Source organism: Arvicola amphibius, chromosome 6, assembly GCF_903992535.2.
Source record: "Arvicola amphibius chromosome 6, mArvAmp1.2, whole genome shotgun sequence".
NCBI lineage: Eukaryota > Metazoa > Chordata > Mammalia > Rodentia > Cricetidae > Arvicola > Arvicola amphibius.
Genome location: NC_052052.2, coordinates 80,812,585 through 80,834,828, shown reverse-complemented (window position 1 = coordinate 80,834,828; position 22,244 = coordinate 80,812,585). Strand labels below are relative to the sequence as shown.

The 22,244-nt window shown below is 42.3% G+C and overlaps 1 protein-coding gene across 1 annotated transcript in view; it reads left to right on the top strand.

The window, feature by feature from the left end:
* Pappa (pappalysin 1) overlaps positions 1–22,244 on the top strand; it is a 231,629-nt gene that overhangs the window by 110,918 nt on the left and 98,467 nt on the right. Inside the window, exons 8-9 of the mRNA XM_038334912.1 lie at positions 381–509; positions 8,399–8,490. Of these exons, the coding sequence (XP_038190840.1) occupies positions 381–509; positions 8,399–8,490 (221 nt within the window). The remainder of the gene's footprint in view (positions 1–380; positions 510–8,398; positions 8,491–22,244) is intronic.

The following is a 22,244-nucleotide window of genomic DNA, read 5'->3' as shown; positions in this document are numbered from 1 at the left end:
CTGCTTTCTGTGCTCTTACCTATCCAGTCTTTTACTGGGATCTCTTCTTCCCACACTCTCTTAATGCATGGATTCCATCCTCCCTGCTACTCTTCTGCAAGGATTGCTATGAAGTTCAAAGTCCAAAGCACTTAGTACTACATGGCTATCCATCTGGTAAAGGCTGTTTTTATTGGTGTACATTATAATGTACTCCATTGTGCTGAACAAAGAAGCTTAATCCAGTGCATAATACAAATTATTGTATTACTAAGTGTGCCTTTGATTTTTTTAAAAAAAGAGCAAGACTGAATATTCAAAGGAATCAATATTTCATTCTCTGCCTATCAGCCCCAAGCACTGAATTTGTTTTAACTAACGAGTTCCTCTGCATTTTCCAGGGATCTGAAACTTGGCAGTGTGTACCAGTACCAGATTATCACCATTTCAGGAACCAAAGAGAGTGAGCCATCACCGACTGCCATATACACCCATGGAAGCGGGTACTGTGGTGATGGCATTATCCAGAAGTAAGTAGTTTCACCCACTGAAAAAGGAGGCTTGGGGAAATGGTAATTAGGTCAAGAGCTGGACAAGGAGCTTGAGTAGGAGATGCTTCCTTATGCATAAACTCTGAGGCATTGGTGCTCTCCAACATCCTGCTAGAAGGCCTTTAAGCCATCTGCTGGCTTTGGAAGAAAATTCAATGACTGCTTTCTGGGGTCATACACATTTCTCAGTTGTATAATATATGACTTAGCCAGAGATACCAATGTGCATTTTCTACCCTCTGCTTTCAGTATTGGTTGTTTTTTAAATCAAAGGCTTGTGTAACCACTGTCCATCTTAAATAAATTCTTAAATAACATCTGAAAAAAACTTTCTTTAAGCCAGGCATGGGTATGAATGTAATCCTAGCATTTGGGATGCAGAGGAATGTAGATCTCAAAGTTAAAAGTGATCCTGCTCTACAGAGCCAGTTCCAGGAGAGCCAGGGCTACACAGAGAAACCATCTTGGGAAAAAAATCAAAACTTTTTTTCTTAAAGTCATATTTGAGTTTAATCACACACACACAAAATCATTTGAAGTGGCAAGACCCACTCAATTTCTAATCTGGATCGTTGATGTGGGATGATCCACTTTTAATATGGACCACACCCAATATCCTCTTTAAAGTGGAATTTTGTTCACCTAGTTCCTCTACTTAAAATGTATTCAAAGATTTATTTTTATATTAAATATGATAATATTCAAAAAATTATGTTTCTTTGCTGGCTACATTTTACATTTGTTAAAACTGCAATGACCAATTCAGAAATTATGCCAAAAGCTCAGAAATATAACAGAGTATTTTAAGAAACAATATTGAAACTGTAAGCACTAAACAATATTCCAGACTGAGTAGAGACCTGAAAATGAATACACTGGGTTAATAAATGAAGAAATGTAAAGATTTCAGTCCAGCTAGAAATTACAATTATAAAATATCAAGTTGTATGCAAAAAGCAATATATCTTGTAGTCTGTTCAGTCTGCTCATTGCCGAGTCCTTGGGGCAGGATGTATGCATCTGCCAAACAGAAGCAAGAAGTCATGAACCCTCACCACCATCAACTTCTGCTCTATTTTCTTCTAAAATATGCACAAAACAATCAGATGCTGGCACAAAATGGACGTCTTCTTTTTCCTATAAAAATGAAGATAAGACCAAGCACCATTCCAAATTAAGTTTGTTATTGCTTCCATTGCTAGTATATTTATTTGCAAGGGACACTATCACTAAAGTCTAAAACAATTGGCAGGTTTAATCACATGCCTTATATGTGAGATGGCAAAATAAGCTATGGGCAAATTCCTTCATTAAATGCACTGTTGGATGTCACGTAATATTTTCGCAACTAGGGATTGCAATTACTATTCCGGCTGGGGGATGGGTAGTGTGAAGAGTGCATTTGCTTCAGGGTTGATAAAAGCACCGATGTGCAGCCTAGGAATTGCTCTCAGGTATGGCACATATGTGACACGAACGTGTTCGATGTCTGCGGCCTCTGATTGTCTCTAACAGGGATGCAGGAGGGAAGAGCAGTTTGATTCGTCACTGGTGATTGTGTGGGAGGTGACCGAAACTGGAAACCTGCACATTGGGAAGAGAGGAGCAGCTAGGATGAGATCTGTACTTGTGAAGGGAAAAGCAGTCTATACTCGAAAATCCACTCAAAAAACAAACAAACAAAACCCAAATCATAAGTATTTGAAGGCAATATGCTGTCATTTTCTAAGATTTATTTCTGTTGTATGAGTATGTGTGTCCATGTGTATGTCCCTGTGTGTGTCTGGTGTGTGTGTGTCCCCGTCCGTGTGTGTATGTCCACCACATGCATGCCTGGTGCCTGCAGAGAGTCTAGACAAGAGTGACATATCATTTGGAGCTAGAGGCAGTTGTGAACTACCTGGTGTGGATGCTGAGAACTGAACCTGACATATTCAGAATGGGGAGACTGTTTCCACTGGCATAGATCTTGCCCCTGACATGCTTGAAGGCCTAAGTTAGATATGTATAAATCTAGCATGATAGCACATACCTGCACTGGGGCTGGGAGCACAGAGGGCAGAAGGGTCAGAAATTCAAGATCATCTTCAGACGTTCAGAAAGTTTGAGGCCAGACTGGCCTCATCACACACACACAAAAAGATATTTTTATTAACAATTCTGTTTATTTAAACAAAAAAAGTTGAAGGAGAATATGTCAAAGTTATATTAACTTGGAAAAACATAGCTTCTATTAAAAAGCATTTTAGCTCTTCTGAAATAAAGACCCATGTAAAAGCTGTGTTTTCAGTAGTAACCGCATGGCCCAGCCAAGCAAGCCTTGAAATCCTGACTTTACCTTGAGTCCCAGAACCTACATAAAAGTGGGAGAGAACCAACTCCACTAATACACACGTAATGCTATTAAGAAAAATAATACATTATAATCAATGTTTAAATAGCTGCATTTTCACAATTAATTCAGACTTTTGATACACAAAAATTTGCACTTAATTTGTATTATTTAAGAGAGAAATAAATATTTGAATTTTTCTCTGATATCCTTGAAAGTATTAGTTAAGCCATTTTAAAATAAGTAATATCTAAATTTAAGATAACAGATACAGTCAGTAATTATTTGCATAATTTCCCGTGGTTTACTGAAACATGCATCTCAAGGATATATATTTGTGCCCTGAAAGACCGGTACCATATACCATTTCCAAACAGAATTATCAATAGTAGTATTGAAGATATAAGAATTTTTAAGTCTTGAATTATGGCACAAATCATCTGGTTGCTAAGAACTGGACTTTACGAATACAAACTATAAAGGCCCACTTATGTTTGAGGGTGAAACTTACGATATGTTATGGGTATTTTAGGTCTGTATTAAATAAAGAAAAAAAAGCAGCAACAAAACATGGAGGGCAACAACACAGGGAGAGAAGAACTAGTTATTAGTTCCTCCCACACTGAGACGTCAGCTCTAAACTTTGGAAATGTCTGTGCTTGACGAAACACTGGACTGATCCCAGAATCACCCGGGAGGAAGTGTCAAGATCCCATAACCCACCCAGCGTGCCCACAAAGTATTACAGGCATTCCTAGGCACCCATCACTGTGACTTCGAATTTTCAGCACTGTCTTAGTTAGGGTTCTACTGCCGTGAAGAGGCACTAAAACCACAGCAGCTCTTATAAAGGAAACATTTCATTAGGTTTGGCTTGCAGGTCAGAGGTTCAGTCCATGGTCATCATGGCAGGAAGCATGGCAGCATGACGGCAGGCAGACAAGGGGTTGGAGCAGGTCCTACGTCCTACGTCTTACGTCCTACGTCTACGTCCTACGTCTGTAGCAGTGAGCAACAGAAAGAGACACTGAGTCTAACTTAAGCATTAGAAAAACCAAAGCCCAGCCGGGCGGTGGTGGCGCACACTTTTAATCCCAGCACTCGGGAGGCAGAGGCAGGCGGATCTCTGAGTTCGAGGCCAGCCTGGTCTACAAGAGCTAGTTCCAGGATAGGCTCTAAAAACTACAGGGAAACCCTGTCTCGAAAAACAAAAAAACAAAAAACAAAAAACAAAAAAACAAAAAAAAAGAAAGAAAAGAAAAAAAGAAAACCAAACCAAAGCCCACCCCATGGATACACTTCTTCCACAAGGCCACACCTCCTAATCTCTCTCAAGTAGTACTACCCCAAATGACCACACATTAAAATATAGGAGCTTGTAGGAGCCGTTCATATCCAAACCATCATAATCAAAAAGAATTTCTCCAGATTTTGAGCCTTAATTTATAGCTCAGTCTATCTATATTGTAAACATATGCAGCTGCATTTACAGAATATGACAAGGAATGTAAGCCTTTTTAGTGGCCTGAAAGTATCCTCGTCAACATAACTTAAAGCATCACTCATAATTAAAAAAAACAAAAGATTTTATAATTTGTTTACTTTGAATCAGAACCCTGCATAGATATCAAATATTTGGGTTACCTTTAGTAAAATGGAGTAACTACTTGTACATGCTTTGTAGAAAAACGAATCTGATTTTAAAATGTCCTAGCAAGGAAGGTAGCTCTAGTTTAGATGGAGCTTAGCTAGTGGGTAGACAAGAGTGGGCAGAGTAGCTCAGCAAGGAAAGTCACTTTGCCAGACTTGACCTTCTGACTTCCTTCCCCAGAACCCACATGGTGGGAGCAGAAAATGCATTTCCCTAAGATGCTCTTTGATCTCCACAAAAGCACCTCAGCACACATGCGAACTCACTAAATGAATAAATGTGATTTAAAATAAACAGAAAGGACAGGCCCAACACTCACAGAAACCCTTAAGAGGCAAGCACTCTGTTGTGAAGGACACATAGCAATGGATTCTCCCAACTTCATACAGTGTGGGACGAAAAGAATGGTTGGATGCTGTGATAGTAACACCGTGTGTGAACGTTCACCAAAAGCTTTCACCACACACCAGACCTTATATTACAGCATTACGTACTTGTGTCCTCTCCACAATCATGCATGATTGGACCCATTATCATAGCTTGTAGTAAAATAACACACAAAAATATTAAAGTACATTTCTCAAGCATTCACGCATCTTAAAAAGTAGAACACATTTGTACTAAGGACCTGATTCTCATCTGAATTCATCTCTTTATTTTAATGTGAGAAGAGAAGGTTACCAAATTGGGCAGTAGAGGGGCAGCTGCATGCCTTCTCCCTCATCTCAAGCACTGGGTACCGGATTGCTCGGATGAGGCAGTCTGTCTCCTCCTTTGGCATGTCACAACCTGCTACAGGAACTCGAGTATTAGGCAAAGGTAGTCAGTTCCGTGACAGATGAAAATGATGCCTGCCCACTCCAGCCTAACAGGTCAAAGGAGGTTTCTCAGAACTGCTCTCTCTAATGAAGGACCTGCCATGCCCAGAAGATGTTTCTAGTGACCCCAAATGTTTTGCTTAAGGCAATAGAATGAGCTGATCAGGGTATGATGGAAGGTAAAATGGAAATATTGCTCCTGCCTTAGGGAACTAAGATTTAGGGGGAGGATGTCTCCCTACATAACACGTGGAAAAAACTAAGAAGCTGAAGGTCATTTGTGATTTCTAGCCTGTGAGATTCACTAACAGAGAATGCTGAAGACAGGAGTACAAACCTTATATGTAGCTCATGGCTTTTCAGACAGGAAAGAACTTGGGTGGCTCCTTAGAGATTGATACAATGTCCTAGGTCATCTTAAAGATTGATTGCTAGGCCCTATTCTGCTATTCTGACACCTCCTAAAGACAACAAACATTGCCTGGTGTTAATTGCCCCTGGTAAAAGGAAAAGTCTGAGAGACCTGTTTCATGCTGTGACAGTTCCCAGCTGGTCTCTGAGAAGGGAGGGACAGCTGCCACACACTCTAAGAGACCTCCCAAGGCAAAGAAGGAATGGGAAATGAATCTAGGTACTATCCAGCATGCTAGACAATTTAAATCTTGCTTCAGTTTCTGTACCCAACTCCTAGAAGAAGGCTTAACTAGTTCCATCATAACCCATGAGGAAATGAGAGTGGGCATCTGCAGGACCACCACACAACACAGATTTCAGGGCTGAGGGACGTTTTCTAAACTGTCTAACATAGTGGGCATCTGCAGGACCACCACAAAATACATATTTCAGGGTCGAGGGATTTGTTTTAAACTGTCCAACATAGTGGGCATCTGCAGGAACACCATACAATACATATTTCAGGGCTGAGGACTTTGTCCTGAACTGTCCAACATAGTGGATGCTTGCCACATGTTGTAGGTGATTATTTGACAAGAGGCTACTGTGACTAAAGAATGAAATCCCAGTTGTATTTTCTTTCAATAAATTTAAACTTATGAAAAGATCGGCCAGACAGGCCAAGGGAGTCATACAGACCAGGCAGACCGGCCAGTTATTTTTGGGTTATGTAATTCTAAGAGCAAGGTTTTCTAATTCTAAAGGATTGGAACGTTCCAGAAAGCAGCAGTCCATCTAATTTCCCAGATTTTGCTTTTCTTATTCCTTGCCAAAGCTTAGTTTGTGGGGGTGGAGGGGAACAATGCTCATTTTCTGGCCATTTTGATCTCTGCAAAATCATCATTAGGTGATGGAAATAATTTCAAGAAAAATAGGCCTCAGAGTTCTGGACAACAAGAACAACAAACTCAATGGGGAGAGTAGAACTTTTTAGTTAAAGATTACTAGACCCGGGATGTAAGTGAAAGCAAGACAGAGTCTTTTGGTGTATTGAGGGAGAGAGGAAACTGTCAGCACACGGAGGGCTGAAGCATGAAGGACTTGGACATTTCCACCTTTTACAATGAAAAGAATACTTCTAGAGACAGGAGTGACATCACAATGAAAAGAATACCTCTAGAGACAGGAGTGACATCACAATGAAAAGAATACCTCTAGAGACAGGAGTGACATCACAATGAAAAGAATACCTCTAGAGACAGGAGTGACATCACAATGAAAAGAATACCTCTAGAGACAGGAGTGACATCACAATGAAAAGAATACCTCTAGAGACAGGAGTGATGTCACAATGAAAAATACCTCTAGATACAGGAGTGATGTCACAATGAAAAGAATACCTCTAGAGACAGGAGTGACATCACAATGAAAAAAAGAATACCTCTAGAGACAAGAATGATGTCAGGAACAAGAGGTATCCAGTCATTTGTTAATTTATTCCTCTATTTCTATCTACTGTCTTATTAGTTTAAAGGACTTGGAGGTCCAAAGCATAAGGACTGGAAAGATGTCTCCAGTGGTAAAATGCTTGCCTAGACTTGGAATACATATTTAATGCTGGGAGAGGTTTGGGTGGCCACAAAAACAAAGAAAGAATAAGAAGTAAGATTTCACTCAATGCTAAAGTGTTTGCTTGTTAGCATGAGGCCCTGAGCTGATCCCCAGAACCCACTTTATAAACAAAGGAGTACTGCTGCTGGTTTATAATCTCATCACAGCAGAGGCCAAACAATTGGATCCCTAGGCTGCTGGCCAGTGAGCCCAGCCTACCTAGTGAACTCCAGGACAATCTGAATCAAAACCTAACTGGACAATGTTCTTGACAGCAACAACACACCCTGCTTCCACATACATGTGCATCCATGTACATACGGATCTGCACATATGTGTGCATATACAGGTACTCATATGCATGTGTGTCTGCATGCAGACACATAACACACACGAGCATGCCACGTAGTGGCATTTTATTTGTATTTTAATAAATAAAACTTGCCTGCGGATCAGAAAAGTAAAATAGCAACACTGGTCAGTCTTACAAACCAGGCAGTAATATCACACACCTTAAGTAGCCACAGTGACTCACACCTTTATTCCCAGTAACTGTAACCACACTAGCTTGCCATAGAAATCAGGCGGTAGTGGTACACGCCTTTCATCCCAGCCCTGGAGAGGAATATATGATGGGGGAAACAGCTCACACACAGTCCGATTCTGAGATGCCTGGAAGCAGGATCGCCATTCTGAACTGAAGTAGAGGTAAGAGACAGTGGCTGACTGTTTTGCTTTTCTGACTTTCAGGTTGAACCTGAGTTTCTCTCTCTGAGTTTTTACTAATCGTGCTTCTTCACATGCATGTAAAAAATAATGTCAACATAAAGGCCAGTTTTGAAGCAGAATTGTCCTTTGTCATAAAAACACAGCTAAGACTAAAGCAATCATGTTTTATAAATCCATTCATTTTGTTGATTTCATTTTGATGCAAAACCAGAATTCAGGGAAAGAGACTTGCATAAGATCAAAGTGAAGCTCCGGGACCGCTGTAACACCTTTCTGCATTTAGCCTCAGTTCTGAAACTGACCTGGGCTATCCCCTTCTATATCCATTGTGCAGAGGCCAAGGGGAGGAGTGTGACGACATGAATAAGATCAATGGTGACGGCTGCTCCCTTTTCTGCCAACAAGAAGTCTCCTTCAACTGTGTCGGTGAGTCTTTGCCATATCTTTGTCCTTGGCAGGTTGTCCAATTATAATAACAATTATGACTAAATGACTAAATAAAATCACTCATTTTAGTTCACATTTATTAAGTATCTCCCGTGTGACATACACTATCATAAACACTAAGAACACAGAAGTGGAAAAACACAGTAGGACAGAAGGGCAAATATTGCTGTCCTCAAGAGCTCAAGTCCTCATAGATGATAACAATGACAGGTGATATATTTTATGATCCTTTACCTTACAAACATTACTGGTTTCCTTCACACCAATTGTCTAAGATGGCTATGTTATAGCATATCATGTGTAAGTTTTTTATTCTTTAGAGGTGGGAAAAATCAGAAGTCTAAGTGATTACAAAATGTGTTCTGAATCACAGTGACCAGCTGAGAGGGAAGAATGTCTTGACCTTGATTGTGTGTGATTCTCACGTCTCTGCTCACCCTATTTCTTACACTCTCCACCTGGGGGTCTACCTGCTGCTTGAGTGCTTGCTTCAGATCCAAACTGCACAGTCTCAGGGATCTGCAGGTTAGGACAAATAAAAGACCAGTCTACGCTTTGAAAGCAAACCTCTTTTCCCCACCTTCAGCAAGTCGGGTGGGAAAAGTGTTTTCCTCTGCCTTCTCAAAGAGTCTGGCCTATCTTGTTGTTTCAGCCTCACTTGGGAGGCCCTGTCCAGCCCCAGGGCTGGTAAACAGACAGGGGTGGGGGCAGGGATGGAATTTCGAGCTGGCCCAGATGAGATCATGCTTCCTTTAAGATGCAAATCGATACCTGAAGATCAAAGGTCCTCTCGCTAATCCCTTGGGCTGGAGGTGAAAACCAATCACAATTCATTTGCAAGTACAAAGGACAGAGGTGCACTATCTGAAAGGGACTGAGCAGCTCCAGAAGGGATGAAAACCTCGGTGGGAAGATTTCTCACTGAAAGGCCGTCTTCCAGGAGGACTGTGGGGAAGAGATGTCATTGCATCTTTGCTTCTGCAGTGCATTAAAGCGCTGCTCTGTCTCCTAGTAGACTGAGGTCTGTGAGCATAAAAAAAAATGCATCATTTACTGTCACTTCCATTCTGAACACAACTCTGGTGCACCTACTGTCTATCTGCTGCACCAAGTCGGAGATGCGCAACACCATGGAGATGCTGTGCAAATGAGTGTGGTTCCAAAAGGAAGACATTAAATGAGGAAGGACTTGACAGTTTCTAGGCAGAACTTCGCCTCGTTTTCTTTTTTTAATTGCAGAAGACTTTCTCCCAGGTTGAGAGCTGAGAGTAGCCTATTGTGGTAACTTGATTACTAACTAGCCTAGTGGGATGGCAACAGGGAACATGAATTAAAATCAAGAGTCGAGCTCTAGATCTAATGTTAAAGACATACATAAGGTTGAGCAGGTTTGGGCCTATGTCCACGTTCTCTAAATGAAAATGATTAGGTAAGGATCTCTGAGAATTGATCTTTCTACTATATGGTTTCCAGTGTGTGTGGCTGAATTATAATGTTACTCAAACCCAACCCTCACCTTTGCCAAGTATCATTGATCCCAAAGTATACCAAAAAATACTTACCTATCTTACTTATGTGAATGTCACTTTAGAGCTCCCTGGAAGACAGTAGGTTCTGGTAAAGGTGGGGTATTCAGCATGGACCCCCTAAAATAAATGCTTGGTGTCTAACATTCTTATACTGTTATCTAGAACTAGTCAACAATACATGATGACTGGAAAGCTGCTTTCAGGCAAGGGTCAGTAAACTGTGGTCCACAGACTGGAATTAGGATTTGTATATTTCAGGAATCACATTCACTCACATTCCGAAGTCTGAAAGCTTCCCCGGACACATCAGAGGAGAGTGGGTGAAAGAAAGATCTTGTGACCCAGAGAACTCAAAATATTATCTGTCCCTTTAGCTACAAAGATTTTCACTTGCTGAACTGTGCATTAGAATTTTGATTCTTTTGGTTGCTATAACCTGGTGCAAAGAGTGCATGGAAATTAGGGTGTTATCAACCACTTGTCAGAAACTGAATTGAATTTTAAATATAGAGTGGTAGGGTTGAGAGGATCTTCTAGAAGTAGCACTAAGTGGTGAATCTAGAATCTGTTTTCCTTGCCAATTTGGGCATCACGTTTTCCTGCTTTGAGTAAAGATTCAAGATTAGCAGTTTTCAAATTGTGCTCTCTAACATTTGTGAAGAATTAAAACCGAAGGAAAGGGTGTTGTCGAGAAGATGAGACCCAGTTCATCTTGCAAATGTCTTCTTTACAGGTCCTAAGTATTCTGTTGGGGGGAGTATTTGATGGTCATCTTTTCTATGTCAGGCATATTTATAAACCATTATTGTCCAGGTACCTATTCTATGAATCACTTTTACAAAACAAGGCAGGGTGCTTGATGTAGAAGATAGGCACACAGGCTTAAGTCAAGTTTAAAACCAGGTCTGAGTATACACTTCTGTGTAAGTTACTTGCAAGAAAGGTCACTGATCAGTTCGGATTTAAAGAGCTTTGGAGGTTAATGGGGACTTTATTATTATGAAACAATTCACGTAATAATGTAATGGAGTGGAATACCTAGATGATATAAAGGAAGTCTTTCATTTTTACATTGAGTCATGTCTGTGTTAAAGATATGAGCTGTACCCTGACTGCTCATTTAGAATTCCATGATAGACTCTTACAGACACACAGGCATTCCAGGCAGAATGGAAAGCTTCCTAAGATACCAGATCTCGCAGATTTCATTCCAACACAAACTCTAAAGCTTGAGTCTGAAAAATTTCCTTTTAAGAAAAATGTCTCAAATATTAAGAGGGAAATTTGCACACACACACACGCACACATGCACACACGTACACACACATGCACACTAGCTTTAATGACTCAGAGAAGTGAGACGAGAGTTTTGCGGAGGGCTTTGTTGATGTGGACATTCTTACTATTGTGTGTGTGTCAAGAATAGTGGCCAAAAAAATGGCCCTCTGTGAAAATCACTTGGGTTCACATCACAGCTTGGCTATACAAGGTATTCTCATCCAGAAAATGTCAAAGACCTGGGGCTCACCTCTGACAGGTATCTATCCATATCCTCTTTCTAGACTTAAGGAATCAGAATCATTCTCCCAATGAGGTAGAGCCCAATCCTCATTAGAAATATTTGAATATTGAAGGTTCTTCCCTAAGTCACGCTAGCTCATGTGGGGCTCACAGCCTAGATTTACCTTCTATCAACAGACAAGCAATACCCAACTTGGATTTTGAAGCCACTATGGAATCCGTTCTGTTGAGGTTGTAGTTAGTGGCAGTATCCAAAGTACTAGAGACAGCTTCTAGCATCCCAGCTGAGGAGGCACAGGAACAGGTGTTAGTTCTTCCCAACGCCAAATCTTCTGCCTGAAATTGGCCTCTAGGGCATGCAATTCCTAGTCTGCAGTTCTCCAAGAAAGCCCTCCATCAGATACTGGGCATTTCAAATAGCTGGCTTATTTTGCTTATTTCGCCTAAGCTATCCAAAATTGATTATACCTTAAAATCCTAACTGAAAAATATCTTCACAACGTAGGATATTTAGTAGCATTTCCTGAAGAGAAATCCCTCTGATGTTGTGGAAGATGTATCAGCTGCAATAGTTCTTGATGGGAGCATCGCAGTGGGGTGGCCCTATACTATTTAGTTTTATTTAATATGAGCCTATGTGTGGCTCTTATTCTGCATGTGAGATCTGAGATTTTTTCCATGTTGTCTCAGCTGACCCAAGCTTGCAGAGATATAGTTCTACCTCCAGACTGAATAAAAGACCCTTCTTTCTCCTCTGGAACTCTGCCATTGGAAATATTTTTCTTCCTTCTTTCTTTTTCCTTCCTTCCTTTCTTCTGCTTTTCATTTCTGATTTTTCCTCTTCTGTCACCTCCTGTCTTCCTCTTAGTTCTTGTCATCATTCCCCTCCTGCTCCTTCTCCTCCTCTGCTGCCGTTGTTATCACAGGCCCTTTAGAAGGGCTGTTTTCCCTGGGCCAGTGACAGCAGTGTGAGGGTGGGTGACAGATTTATGGGGGCATTCCCCTTCACTTTTCAGAAGCCCACACATCCGGAAGTATTCCCAAGGTGCCAATGTGTTATTGTGCAACACTCTGGTGACTTCCCTTTCCCACTTTCCCACCCTCGGTGCCCCAGTCCCCCAGCACATAATAAGTTTCTTATTAAAACAAATACTGCCCACAAGACCTCTTGAGTAATACTGATTACATCCCTTTTGCAATGTGGAAATTATCTTGTCCTCTTTCCGCCTTTTAGAACTATAACACACACCAGGCCTGGGGTTTCCTTTCAAGACCCTGGTATCAGTGAAGGGATAACTCCCCCAGCAGGCGCTGGCTGGAGGCATTGTTCAGCAGCAGTGGGGATTCCTCGGGAAGGCTCTGACTCATAAACCACAGACAGGCTACTGATAAAAGCCGAAGGAGGGAAGGTAATGGTCAAATTAGTCAGACAGAATGTGCAGTATCCTCCAAAGTGTTTGTACTTAGTCATATATCTTGAGGCAAAGCTGGAAACGTGTTCCCTTCAGAAAGGCACTTAAGCCCTTTCAGGAGATCAACCCTGGGCGTCTTCGTCTCCCACCCTGCGTGTTTCAGGGTAGTCTCGGATAGTCCAGTCCAGGTCCCAGTTTAGCGGTGGACCCCGTGCAGCACGTTGGAACCTTAGTTTTTCCCTTCGTGAAAGACTCTTTGTGTTTTCATTAACCACCTAATGCCCAGCAATCCTAGCTTCTCTAGAAGCTATTTAAAGGCTCCAGGAGACTTAAGCCTTACTTAATGTTGACATATAGTCAAGGAAAAACAAAGTCATAGAGACTCCCATATCCTACCTCCCAGGACTGCAGGCACTCCCACTGTGTCTCTTCTTCTTCCTCCAGACTCCTCCCCCTCCCCGCAGCTTTCAGCATCCCTTTGTCTCTCATTCCTGACAGCAGGCATCTGCACCCCCGTGTTAGAGCCAGGGTCAGTAACTCAATTAGCACTCCCTACTGCCCAGGGTCCCCCTTCTCTGGGAGATAGATAAGGGCTAGGAGCTGAAGATCAATCTGCCTTGCCACCAGTTGCTGGGAGGGCAGGGGGTCACCTAGCCTGTGGCCCCTCTGTCAGACTGTCCTGGCCTCACTGAGCCAAGGCAAGAAAGGAAAACAAGAAGATGAATCTTTGTTTCTTCTTGGTGGATACTGGGAGGAGAGTTTAGGACAACAGTGACTCAGAGAACAGTATCTTTGGCAGTGGGGACCGAGACAGCTGAGTGAGCTCTACTGGGAGCAACTTTGGTTATTAGTTTTCTTTCTAACAATGTGTAACCATAATGGGCGAATCAAATCTCTCACCTTAAAAAAATTAATTTAAGAATCAAAATTAGACTTTCCCGGTTGCCTAGATCCACTTGCACTTGCCTGTATAAAGAAAAGTACCAACTTTCCCCTAAAAGATTTTCTTGAAACAATGTTCTCCTTTTTCTTGGCTTAAAGACAGTACTTTATTTGGAAAAAGAAAGAAAGAAAGAAAAAGAAAGACAGAAGGTATGAAGGGCAAGTCCATGGTGGAGATGGACTGCCTTCGGGTGCTCACAGCCCTAGCAGAGAACACATAGTGTTGTCGCATTGTAGGTGCCAAGACACTGTAAACCTACGCTTCCTCTTCATCAGTAATATGTTAGTTATTGCTACTTCTTAGAGATGCTGTGAAAGCCACACATACTCATTGATCTGGGGATGGGGATTAGCTTACCACGAGTTCGAGCCCGAGGCATGACAAACAAGTAGAAAGCAGTTCATTTATGTTCATCATTTAAACTGGTCACACCTGGAAGCATGATGAGTGTTCATTACTTTTTTTATTACACGATTCATTCAAAAGTTGCATCAATGTTCCCAGAAGCTATATAACACCTAAAACCACTATAGTCATCACCTTGTTTGGTAGAGGATAAAAGTGTGAATCTGAAATATTATGCACACTGCCCATGGTAGTACAGCCAGAATCAGAAGAAGGGAATTTGTAACAGGCAGTAAAGGCGGGGCTCCGTTTGTCAGACGCCTAACTCTATCATGCTAAGAAACTTTCTGAAAAAGATGATGCCCTTTAATCTTCTAGAGTAGCAGTACACATCTTACTGACCAGAAAATCAAGAGGCACTGAGGGAGCTGTCCAAAGTCATCTCACTAGGAAGATCTGAGAACAGAATGAAGATTTTGGCCAAAACCTGGATATAGTCTTGAATGAGCAGGAAAGTATTTCCTGGCATTTCTGTTTGATAACACTGAGTCCTGGAAGGAACGAAAGTGAACATGTATCTTTCTTATGTCTTTGCCATGACATGTTTACAACCATGAAAAAGCCAAATCAAAACAAACACACAAAACCTCTCTGCATAAAGTCCATTTCTCTGCATAAAGTCCATTTCTTCAGTGATGGCGTGATTGGACCATCTTTTCCCAAGCCTTCTCTCTCATCCCTCCACATTAGCCTCATTGATTTCTAATATCTAGCACAGGGATAAAATAGCACTGGATTGGGTCCCATTGTCGTGGTTACACAGGGGAGCGTGGAACCCATGGCTTCTCTCTGTGTCGTCCCGGGCACCTCTCTCCCAATGCTGCTGCTTAGTTTCCTCTCCTGGAAAACAGACACCATTATCAATACCAGAATTGTTTGGAGTACTGACGACGACTTAGGGTATCTTGTGGACTCCTCTTCTCCTTCCTTCCTCTGTACCTCAGAACCGGCTAGTGCAGAAGCAGATGGTGCGTCTAAGACAGAACTGCTTCTGAGCCAGATCTTTGTATCCTGACACTAAATTCCTGTGGCTGGTACCTCTTACAGAGTATCTAGGCCTTGGCACGCAGCGTCAAGGGATGGGGATGAGTTAGACGGACCCCAAGGGCTCTGGAGTTTTAACTTCTAGAATCAAAATCCCCGGCTGTTACTGTTTTTAAACCGTGCGGTTTTAAGACAAGGGCTCTGGGAGGAGAAAGGAATTCCTTTCACCCTGAAGGTCAAATGGGGTCACCGAAGGCACAAAAGAGCAGGAAAAGGAGGCAATGGGGCGGAAGACCGAGGTGTGGGCAGGACCAAAGATCTGAGTCCTCCAGCGGGAGGTCTAGGAATACGTTCAAAGTTCTCAAGTCAGTATTCCTTAGGATCAAACTGCCTGTCTGCCACAGACCAAGGCCCACTACCCCGTTTGCAAACCAGGGAGGCCTGCCCCACAAAGAGACCGAACTGGTGTGAAAGAAACAGGCGACCTCTGATTCCAGCTGGGAGGAATTCTAGCCCTTAGCCCTGAGTCAGTTTGCTGACTCTCAGGAAGGGGTCAGGACCAGGGAACCCACTTGAAGCTTTCTTAAAGTAAGGAATTGAGACCAGACTTTGATGTGTGCTTTTGAAGGGCAGCCCTCCGGAGTCCTGGCAGGTGAATCTGGGCATTTAAGAACAAGGACTTCCTTATGGTACTAAAAGGGACCAGAAATCCATCTGCCTTGAAGTGTATCCATACACTTATAGCTTAGGTAAACTTGAAGAGGGAAAAAGTCTCTAGACTGGTAGCAAGGCCTTTTTCTGGGTGGTGGCTCTCTTCTGTTGCTTTGAATTCATGTTGAGTTGGAATAGATATTTAATATTCATGAGCTGTGATCTCTACTTGAAGGGAGGACCCTGAGGGAAATTGAAATATTAAGCAAGGGAGGAATATAGTCCTAATTGTATCCTCCTTTTCTTTTTTGGAGACAAAAGTAATGTTCTTAAAATAAAATGATGGATGGACAGTCGAGGTGATGTGCAAACGTCACTGTGTAGAAAAGGGCAGACGCTAGCTCCAACATGTGCACACGGCCCCGGGCTGAAGAGGGTGCAAACTGCCTACTAGATTTCACCCTTCCTTCCCTCCCTCTCTGTTAACTGTACCTTCTGTTTTCCAAGCTCTCTGCTGGTTTCAAGGAAGCAGCAGCATGTAAGGCAGGCCTGGGAGAGCTGGAAAATGCACCTTACAGTGATTTCAAAGTCAGTACTACTAGGAGCTCAGATTACTTAGCACTCAGGGGAGGAGAGAGCTTTTGTAGTATGAAAAGAGAGTCAGCAGGGTAGATTACAAGGAAAACTGAGGACATAGGTTTGCAGGCAGAGGGTTTTCAAGGCCTGTGAGCACTGTGATAGCCTAAAGGAAGGAGAAGGTGGCTAATCTGTGTACCCTGTGCTCTGTGCTGCTCACAGTAGTCCCCGATCAGTAAATCATTCCCTAAGGTCAAAGCCAACCGGTTTTGGCAATAAAGGCCCATTGAAACACATGTAGGCCCCTTTGTTAATATACTGCCACCACAAAGGAGAGCTACCATGTGACCAATGGAAGCCCTCAGTGGCCCACAAGGTCAGGTAGTTACTATCTGTCACTGCACTGAAGATGTCGGTCACAGATGGCTGCTGAGTTGAGAAATGACCACCAGAGGAATGAACCTTTCCACGTACCCCCTGAGCCAGGCTGGCTGCCACACATGCCACCGACCCTCCTTTTCTGATCCTCACAGACAAAGCAGTTGGTTGGAAGTACTGTTCTTAAGTAGTGAAGTTGAGATTTGAACATAAATCTGCACCAGTGACAAATGAAGTGCTCCCAGATTCCTTCCATGAGAATGCCAGTCCTTCAGATAGGCTTGTTTTTCATACCTGCCTTGGTGGTAGTCATAATAACACAGAGGATAGGTTCTTAATGCAACTATATTAATTAAGTTAGTTCTATGATTTTTTCTATTAAGTCCTTTTAAATTAATAATGTGGATCCTATAAGCTAATTTTAACATGATATAGCCCATCTGTGTAAAGAAATCAAGACGCAGAGATGTTCAATAATTTATTCAAGATTTCCTTTCACCAGTAAAGGATTTTAGTTTTGAAAGTGTGAGTCAGGAGCTGAGCAACTTATTTTTTTGTTACATTTTTATCTTTAGGATTACCTAATAAAATGTGTAATCTGGGAACTGAAGGGTCTAACAGCAAACAGATAATGAGAAAGGGAAGCAATGGAAGAAGCAGTGGAGACTCTCATAACAAAGTATCCCTAGGTCTCTTTAAGAAACACAGGAAGCAACTGAAAGGCCACTTTCTCTAAGTTGCCATTGGTTAAGGATCAAAGAGAAATTAGCATAAAACAAATCTGAAATTATAATAATCAGTAAAGGTTTTTATTTTAACTTGCTGGACAGAAAGATAAAGTGCCCTGTGCTTACATCTGCAACTGTGAGGCTCAGCTCAACTTCAAGCTACCCCCTGTGTTCCCTTGGGCAGCAGCCAACAGCTCCAAGTGACCCTGAGGATCTCACACAAGGGGTTTGTCTGCTTGAAGCACCTGCTGCATGTCAAATTTTCTGTGCTACATATGGACCTTCCCAGTGAAGCTTCACCAGTGACAATATGGTGGGATGGATGGGAAAGACTCCTCAGAGTCCTAAAAAGCTTATGGTTGGAGTTGGTGGGTCTAGGACAGATTTCTAAGCAATGGGTTCAGATGACAGAGTTGCTCTATGGAGCTTGAAAGTCTGAAATGAGGCACAGTCCTTCTGTAGGGACAGCAAATAGACTAGTCCTGATGGCGCCTAATCCAGGACCACTAGAGGCCTGGCTGGGGCTATCTGGTCTTGTAGCATGCGTTGTTTCCAGGTAGAAGCACAGCAGACTGGAGTAATATTTTAAGGCATCAACCTCCCTGAGTAGGATGCTCTTCAGGAGCCAACAAAATACTTTTGGCAAGTCGACCTGATGAGAAATCAGAGTGATTTTACCTCTCAACACCAGTCAGAAAGCCGGCCCAAATTATCCGTAAGTTTAAATTAAGCTATCAACTGCCATTGGCAGGAATGTGAAGACCCTGGCAAGAGCTGTCCCTCCATTCAGCAGTCCAAAACCGCGCAAATAACTTGTGCTAGGCCTCATTACTGTGGAAAATGTTGGGTGAACTGCTTGAATCCCCAGCTTTTCTGTCCGCTTGTCTCTATTCCCTTCTGCCAAGAGAACTTATCAACAAGCCAGATAATTGGCTGTCAGGACCTGAAGCCTGGGAGCCTTCATTTCCTCCAGTCCCTTAGCATCTTTCCCCATATGAGAAACGGGAGCATGGTTCCTTACCTCAGAGGGTTGTATCATCTGTCCTTATGTGCACCCCATGAATGTGTGCGATGCTCGTGTGTAGAACAGCTCTCACCATGCCTTCCTGGGCTGTGAAGCCTGAATACCTTGCTGCCACTGCATGGGCCAGAAACTGATCAATAAATACTGATTATTATGGTACTAAAACAGCGATGTCCTTATTCACAAGTAGAGAATACCCTATCCCTGGAAGATAGCAAACAAGTTTGAGAATCATGCATCATACAAGGATGTCATGAAGGGCTTTCGATTAAACAGCATGATTAAAGAAAATTTGCTGAGTATGTTTCTAGCTACACTTGGCTAGCCTTTTCCTCGCTTCTCTGTCCATGTTGGCACCGACGTCTTTCTGAAGTCCTCAGCAGTGTTGGTTCTCCCTTTCATCTCTACCAAAGTCATCCCTTCAGAACCGAGGATTCCGCTGATGTGCTTTCTGCCTGACTGTTTTCCGCACATTGCTCTCCATCCGTGCATGTTTGAGGCTAGCTCTCTACCGGGGAACTACTGCCCAGCCTTTCCCTTTTCCCACCCACTCACAAATCTAGCTTCTCTGCCTGGACTGGAGATTCCCTTAGACACTCAGCACATGTTGTACTTGGCCAGCTTTCTCCTCAAGCCTCTGTTGGTCCTACTAACTAATCAAACATTTAAACAAGAATTTTGGAAACAGCCTCATTCTTACTAACTTTATCTTTACTTATATTCTAATAATTGTTATCCCAACTTTATTTTGAAAATGTGTATTTTACTTCACATCCATCTCTCCCCACAGCCTAAACTCACCATTGCTTTCCCCAAGGCCCTTTGCGGTGCTTATCTAAAGTATGACAAGGAAACTCCCACAGGTTCCAAGTTCCTCAGTTTTTCCAGCCCCAGTCTGTCCTCTGATATGGTGAGAGAGCAATTCTAGAATAGACATCTCATTTGGCCCTATCCTCTGGAATGTGTCCACAGTGGCTTTGCATTGCCTTTGAGGAAAATGGGAATCCCAAAGATTCAAGGAGAAAAAACACAGAATAAGTCATTGTGGCCAAATTAATTAAAGCAAGGAATTAATTAAAACAAGTAATTAATTAAAGAAAGCTTTTAAAAAAATATCTTGGACACTGCTTTCTCCCCCTAACGTGGGGTTCATGAGGTCAGTTAGCATGATAAAGGTTTTGCTAGTTCAGGGGTAAGGAGTTTCCAAATAAGGGGATCTGGTAGGTAAACAGATAGGTTACAGAAGCAGAACATAGCATGGTAATCATAACAAGGTAGTCATAATAACACTTGGGAACAAAAGTAGGTCATAACAGCCTCCTAGAATAAAGGAATGGGTGCTGTTTCCTAATACAGGCAGTATAGAATGATTTTGTAGCTAAGGTTGCAGGTAGGGCATAGCCTAATCTTTGAGAACCAGTGATTTAATCATAATCAAGCCAAGACCTTCATGGCTGACGCAGTCATTTGTAGGTAGGTTCTAGTATCTTATTTCTCTTTGTACTTTCATGTTTTTTGTTTTGTTTTTCTAGCATCTCATTGGCTAACAGCATCCTCTTTCCTGGCAAGGTCCTCCCCACCTCCAATTGCTTCCTGGAGAGATACAGCCTAGGTGTTGACTCCTAAGGCAGTTCTTCTCAAGATAACATTGAGCTGATGGTCCTTCCCGTATGTTCACCAGACATCCCAGAGCAAAACACAATGTGATCAAAATTTACATACAGCATTTCCCTCCACTCGCTAGAAACTGGCATATAATTTGTAGGCTTACTAAACAAGAAATAAATGGATTAAAGAAGGATATATATTTTTTTATGAGACAGCATTATTTCTTAGGCATCGAATTGTCAAAGATGTTCAAAGTCCAACAGACTGTGGCTTGAATGGAGGCTTTCTTCTTATCTAAAGAGGAACACTCAGCTGCTTCTGAGTCAGGGTGACACTTGAGTGTGATATGTGTGTTCAGTTCCCAGTTCTGTGAAAGAGTAGTGGGGGCTACTTTTGTCTCTTCAGCCACACAATGGGCTTGTTACTAAGCTGTTTTCCAGGAAGCCCCCTATGTTTTTGTAATATCTGTCTTTAAAGCCTTTTTGACCCTTATTTTATTTTCTTGTAAGAAGGAGGGAGCTGCGCATAAGGCTCTCATTCCCACCTCTGTGCTGACAGTAGTCCAAACTTTTGAGAACTTTAGGTGAATTGAGTGGTTATTTAGATTACCTGTAAATCTCTTAGATAACCCCAAATTCTGCGGCTTTTGAGTATCAAGCACAATCCTAGGCTAGCTTCCTTTGGGGTACAAAACCTAATTAACTGGTGGCTGGAAAGAACGGCAGGCATGCCACCCCCTAGGCAGAGAATTCAAAAGGAAGAGGGTAACTCTGTAAATAGCACTGCTTTAAGGGGCATTTAAGCCAATGCTCTTTGTTAAGGAAATTGATGGCTTTGTAAGTACTGTGTCTGAAGGGAGTGCTTGAGCTGAAGACCCCCATCCCGCCTTGTAAATTTCCTAATGGACTGTGGGCCTGCAGGCTGGGCCCAGCACCTTCATTCATTTGCCAACAAAACCTTAGATTCCTCTTTTTAAAAATTAAAACGTTTAGCCAAACTGAAGTCAATGAGCCTCCGTACTTAGCACAGCACAAGGCAGTAGATGTTAAGTGAAACGAAGTACATGTTAAGGGAAACCAAGGTTACTGATCCCTACAGGAGATTTTCTTCCGAATGTTAGATTTGGGAATGGGTACTTTTAATTTTATTTATCATTTTGTTTCTCTAACATCTGTAAGGTTAATCATTATTTCACCATTTTCCTGACAAGGAAAAGGCCTTGGATAGAACTGAAGGGTGCTGGCCACTCCAAAGATGTACCCCCTGCTGCCTTAGACTTCTGAGTCCTCAAGTGACCCAAATTCATGGGGCGCCCCAGAAAGAAACGGACCAGCCTATTGCAGAAGACCCTCTTTGCCCCAGAAAGAAACAGGCTAGCCCACTGCAGAAGACCCTCCTCTGTATTCACAGCTGTTTCAAAAAGATGTGACATGTACAGAATGAGCATACAGAACAGTTGATTTTAGAATCAAACTAGTGTAGACTTGAGTCTTGATCCTGCAACTCTCTCAGTGTCTTCAACCTCAGTTTCTTTCTGCCTTTTGGACAATGACAACACTAACTACAATAAGATCTGCAAGGATTAGGTAATTGTAGGTATTTGAAACATTTAATTAAGAGTCTAGCACTTGGCAAACCATCCTCTTATTTACTTAGCAAATACACTAAATGTGACTTAATTGGCCAAGTAGATGATGCTATAGTAATATAGCAAGGGATAGTAACTAGCCTTCCTAGGGAAGGAATGACAGATAGGGTTTCCAGGAGGTATGCATGGTTAATCTATGAATTAAAACTAAATGAGGTTAGTCATAAGGAAAGCACCTAGGAGATTAGATGAAGTCCCTCCCTGCACAAGTGGGTGGGGGTGAGGTGTGAGGGTAGGCGTGGTTCCCTCAAGGGGCAACCTCACTAGCAATCTGCCTCCAACAGAAAATAGAAAGGGTTAGCGATGAGGAAGCTGTTGAAATAGCT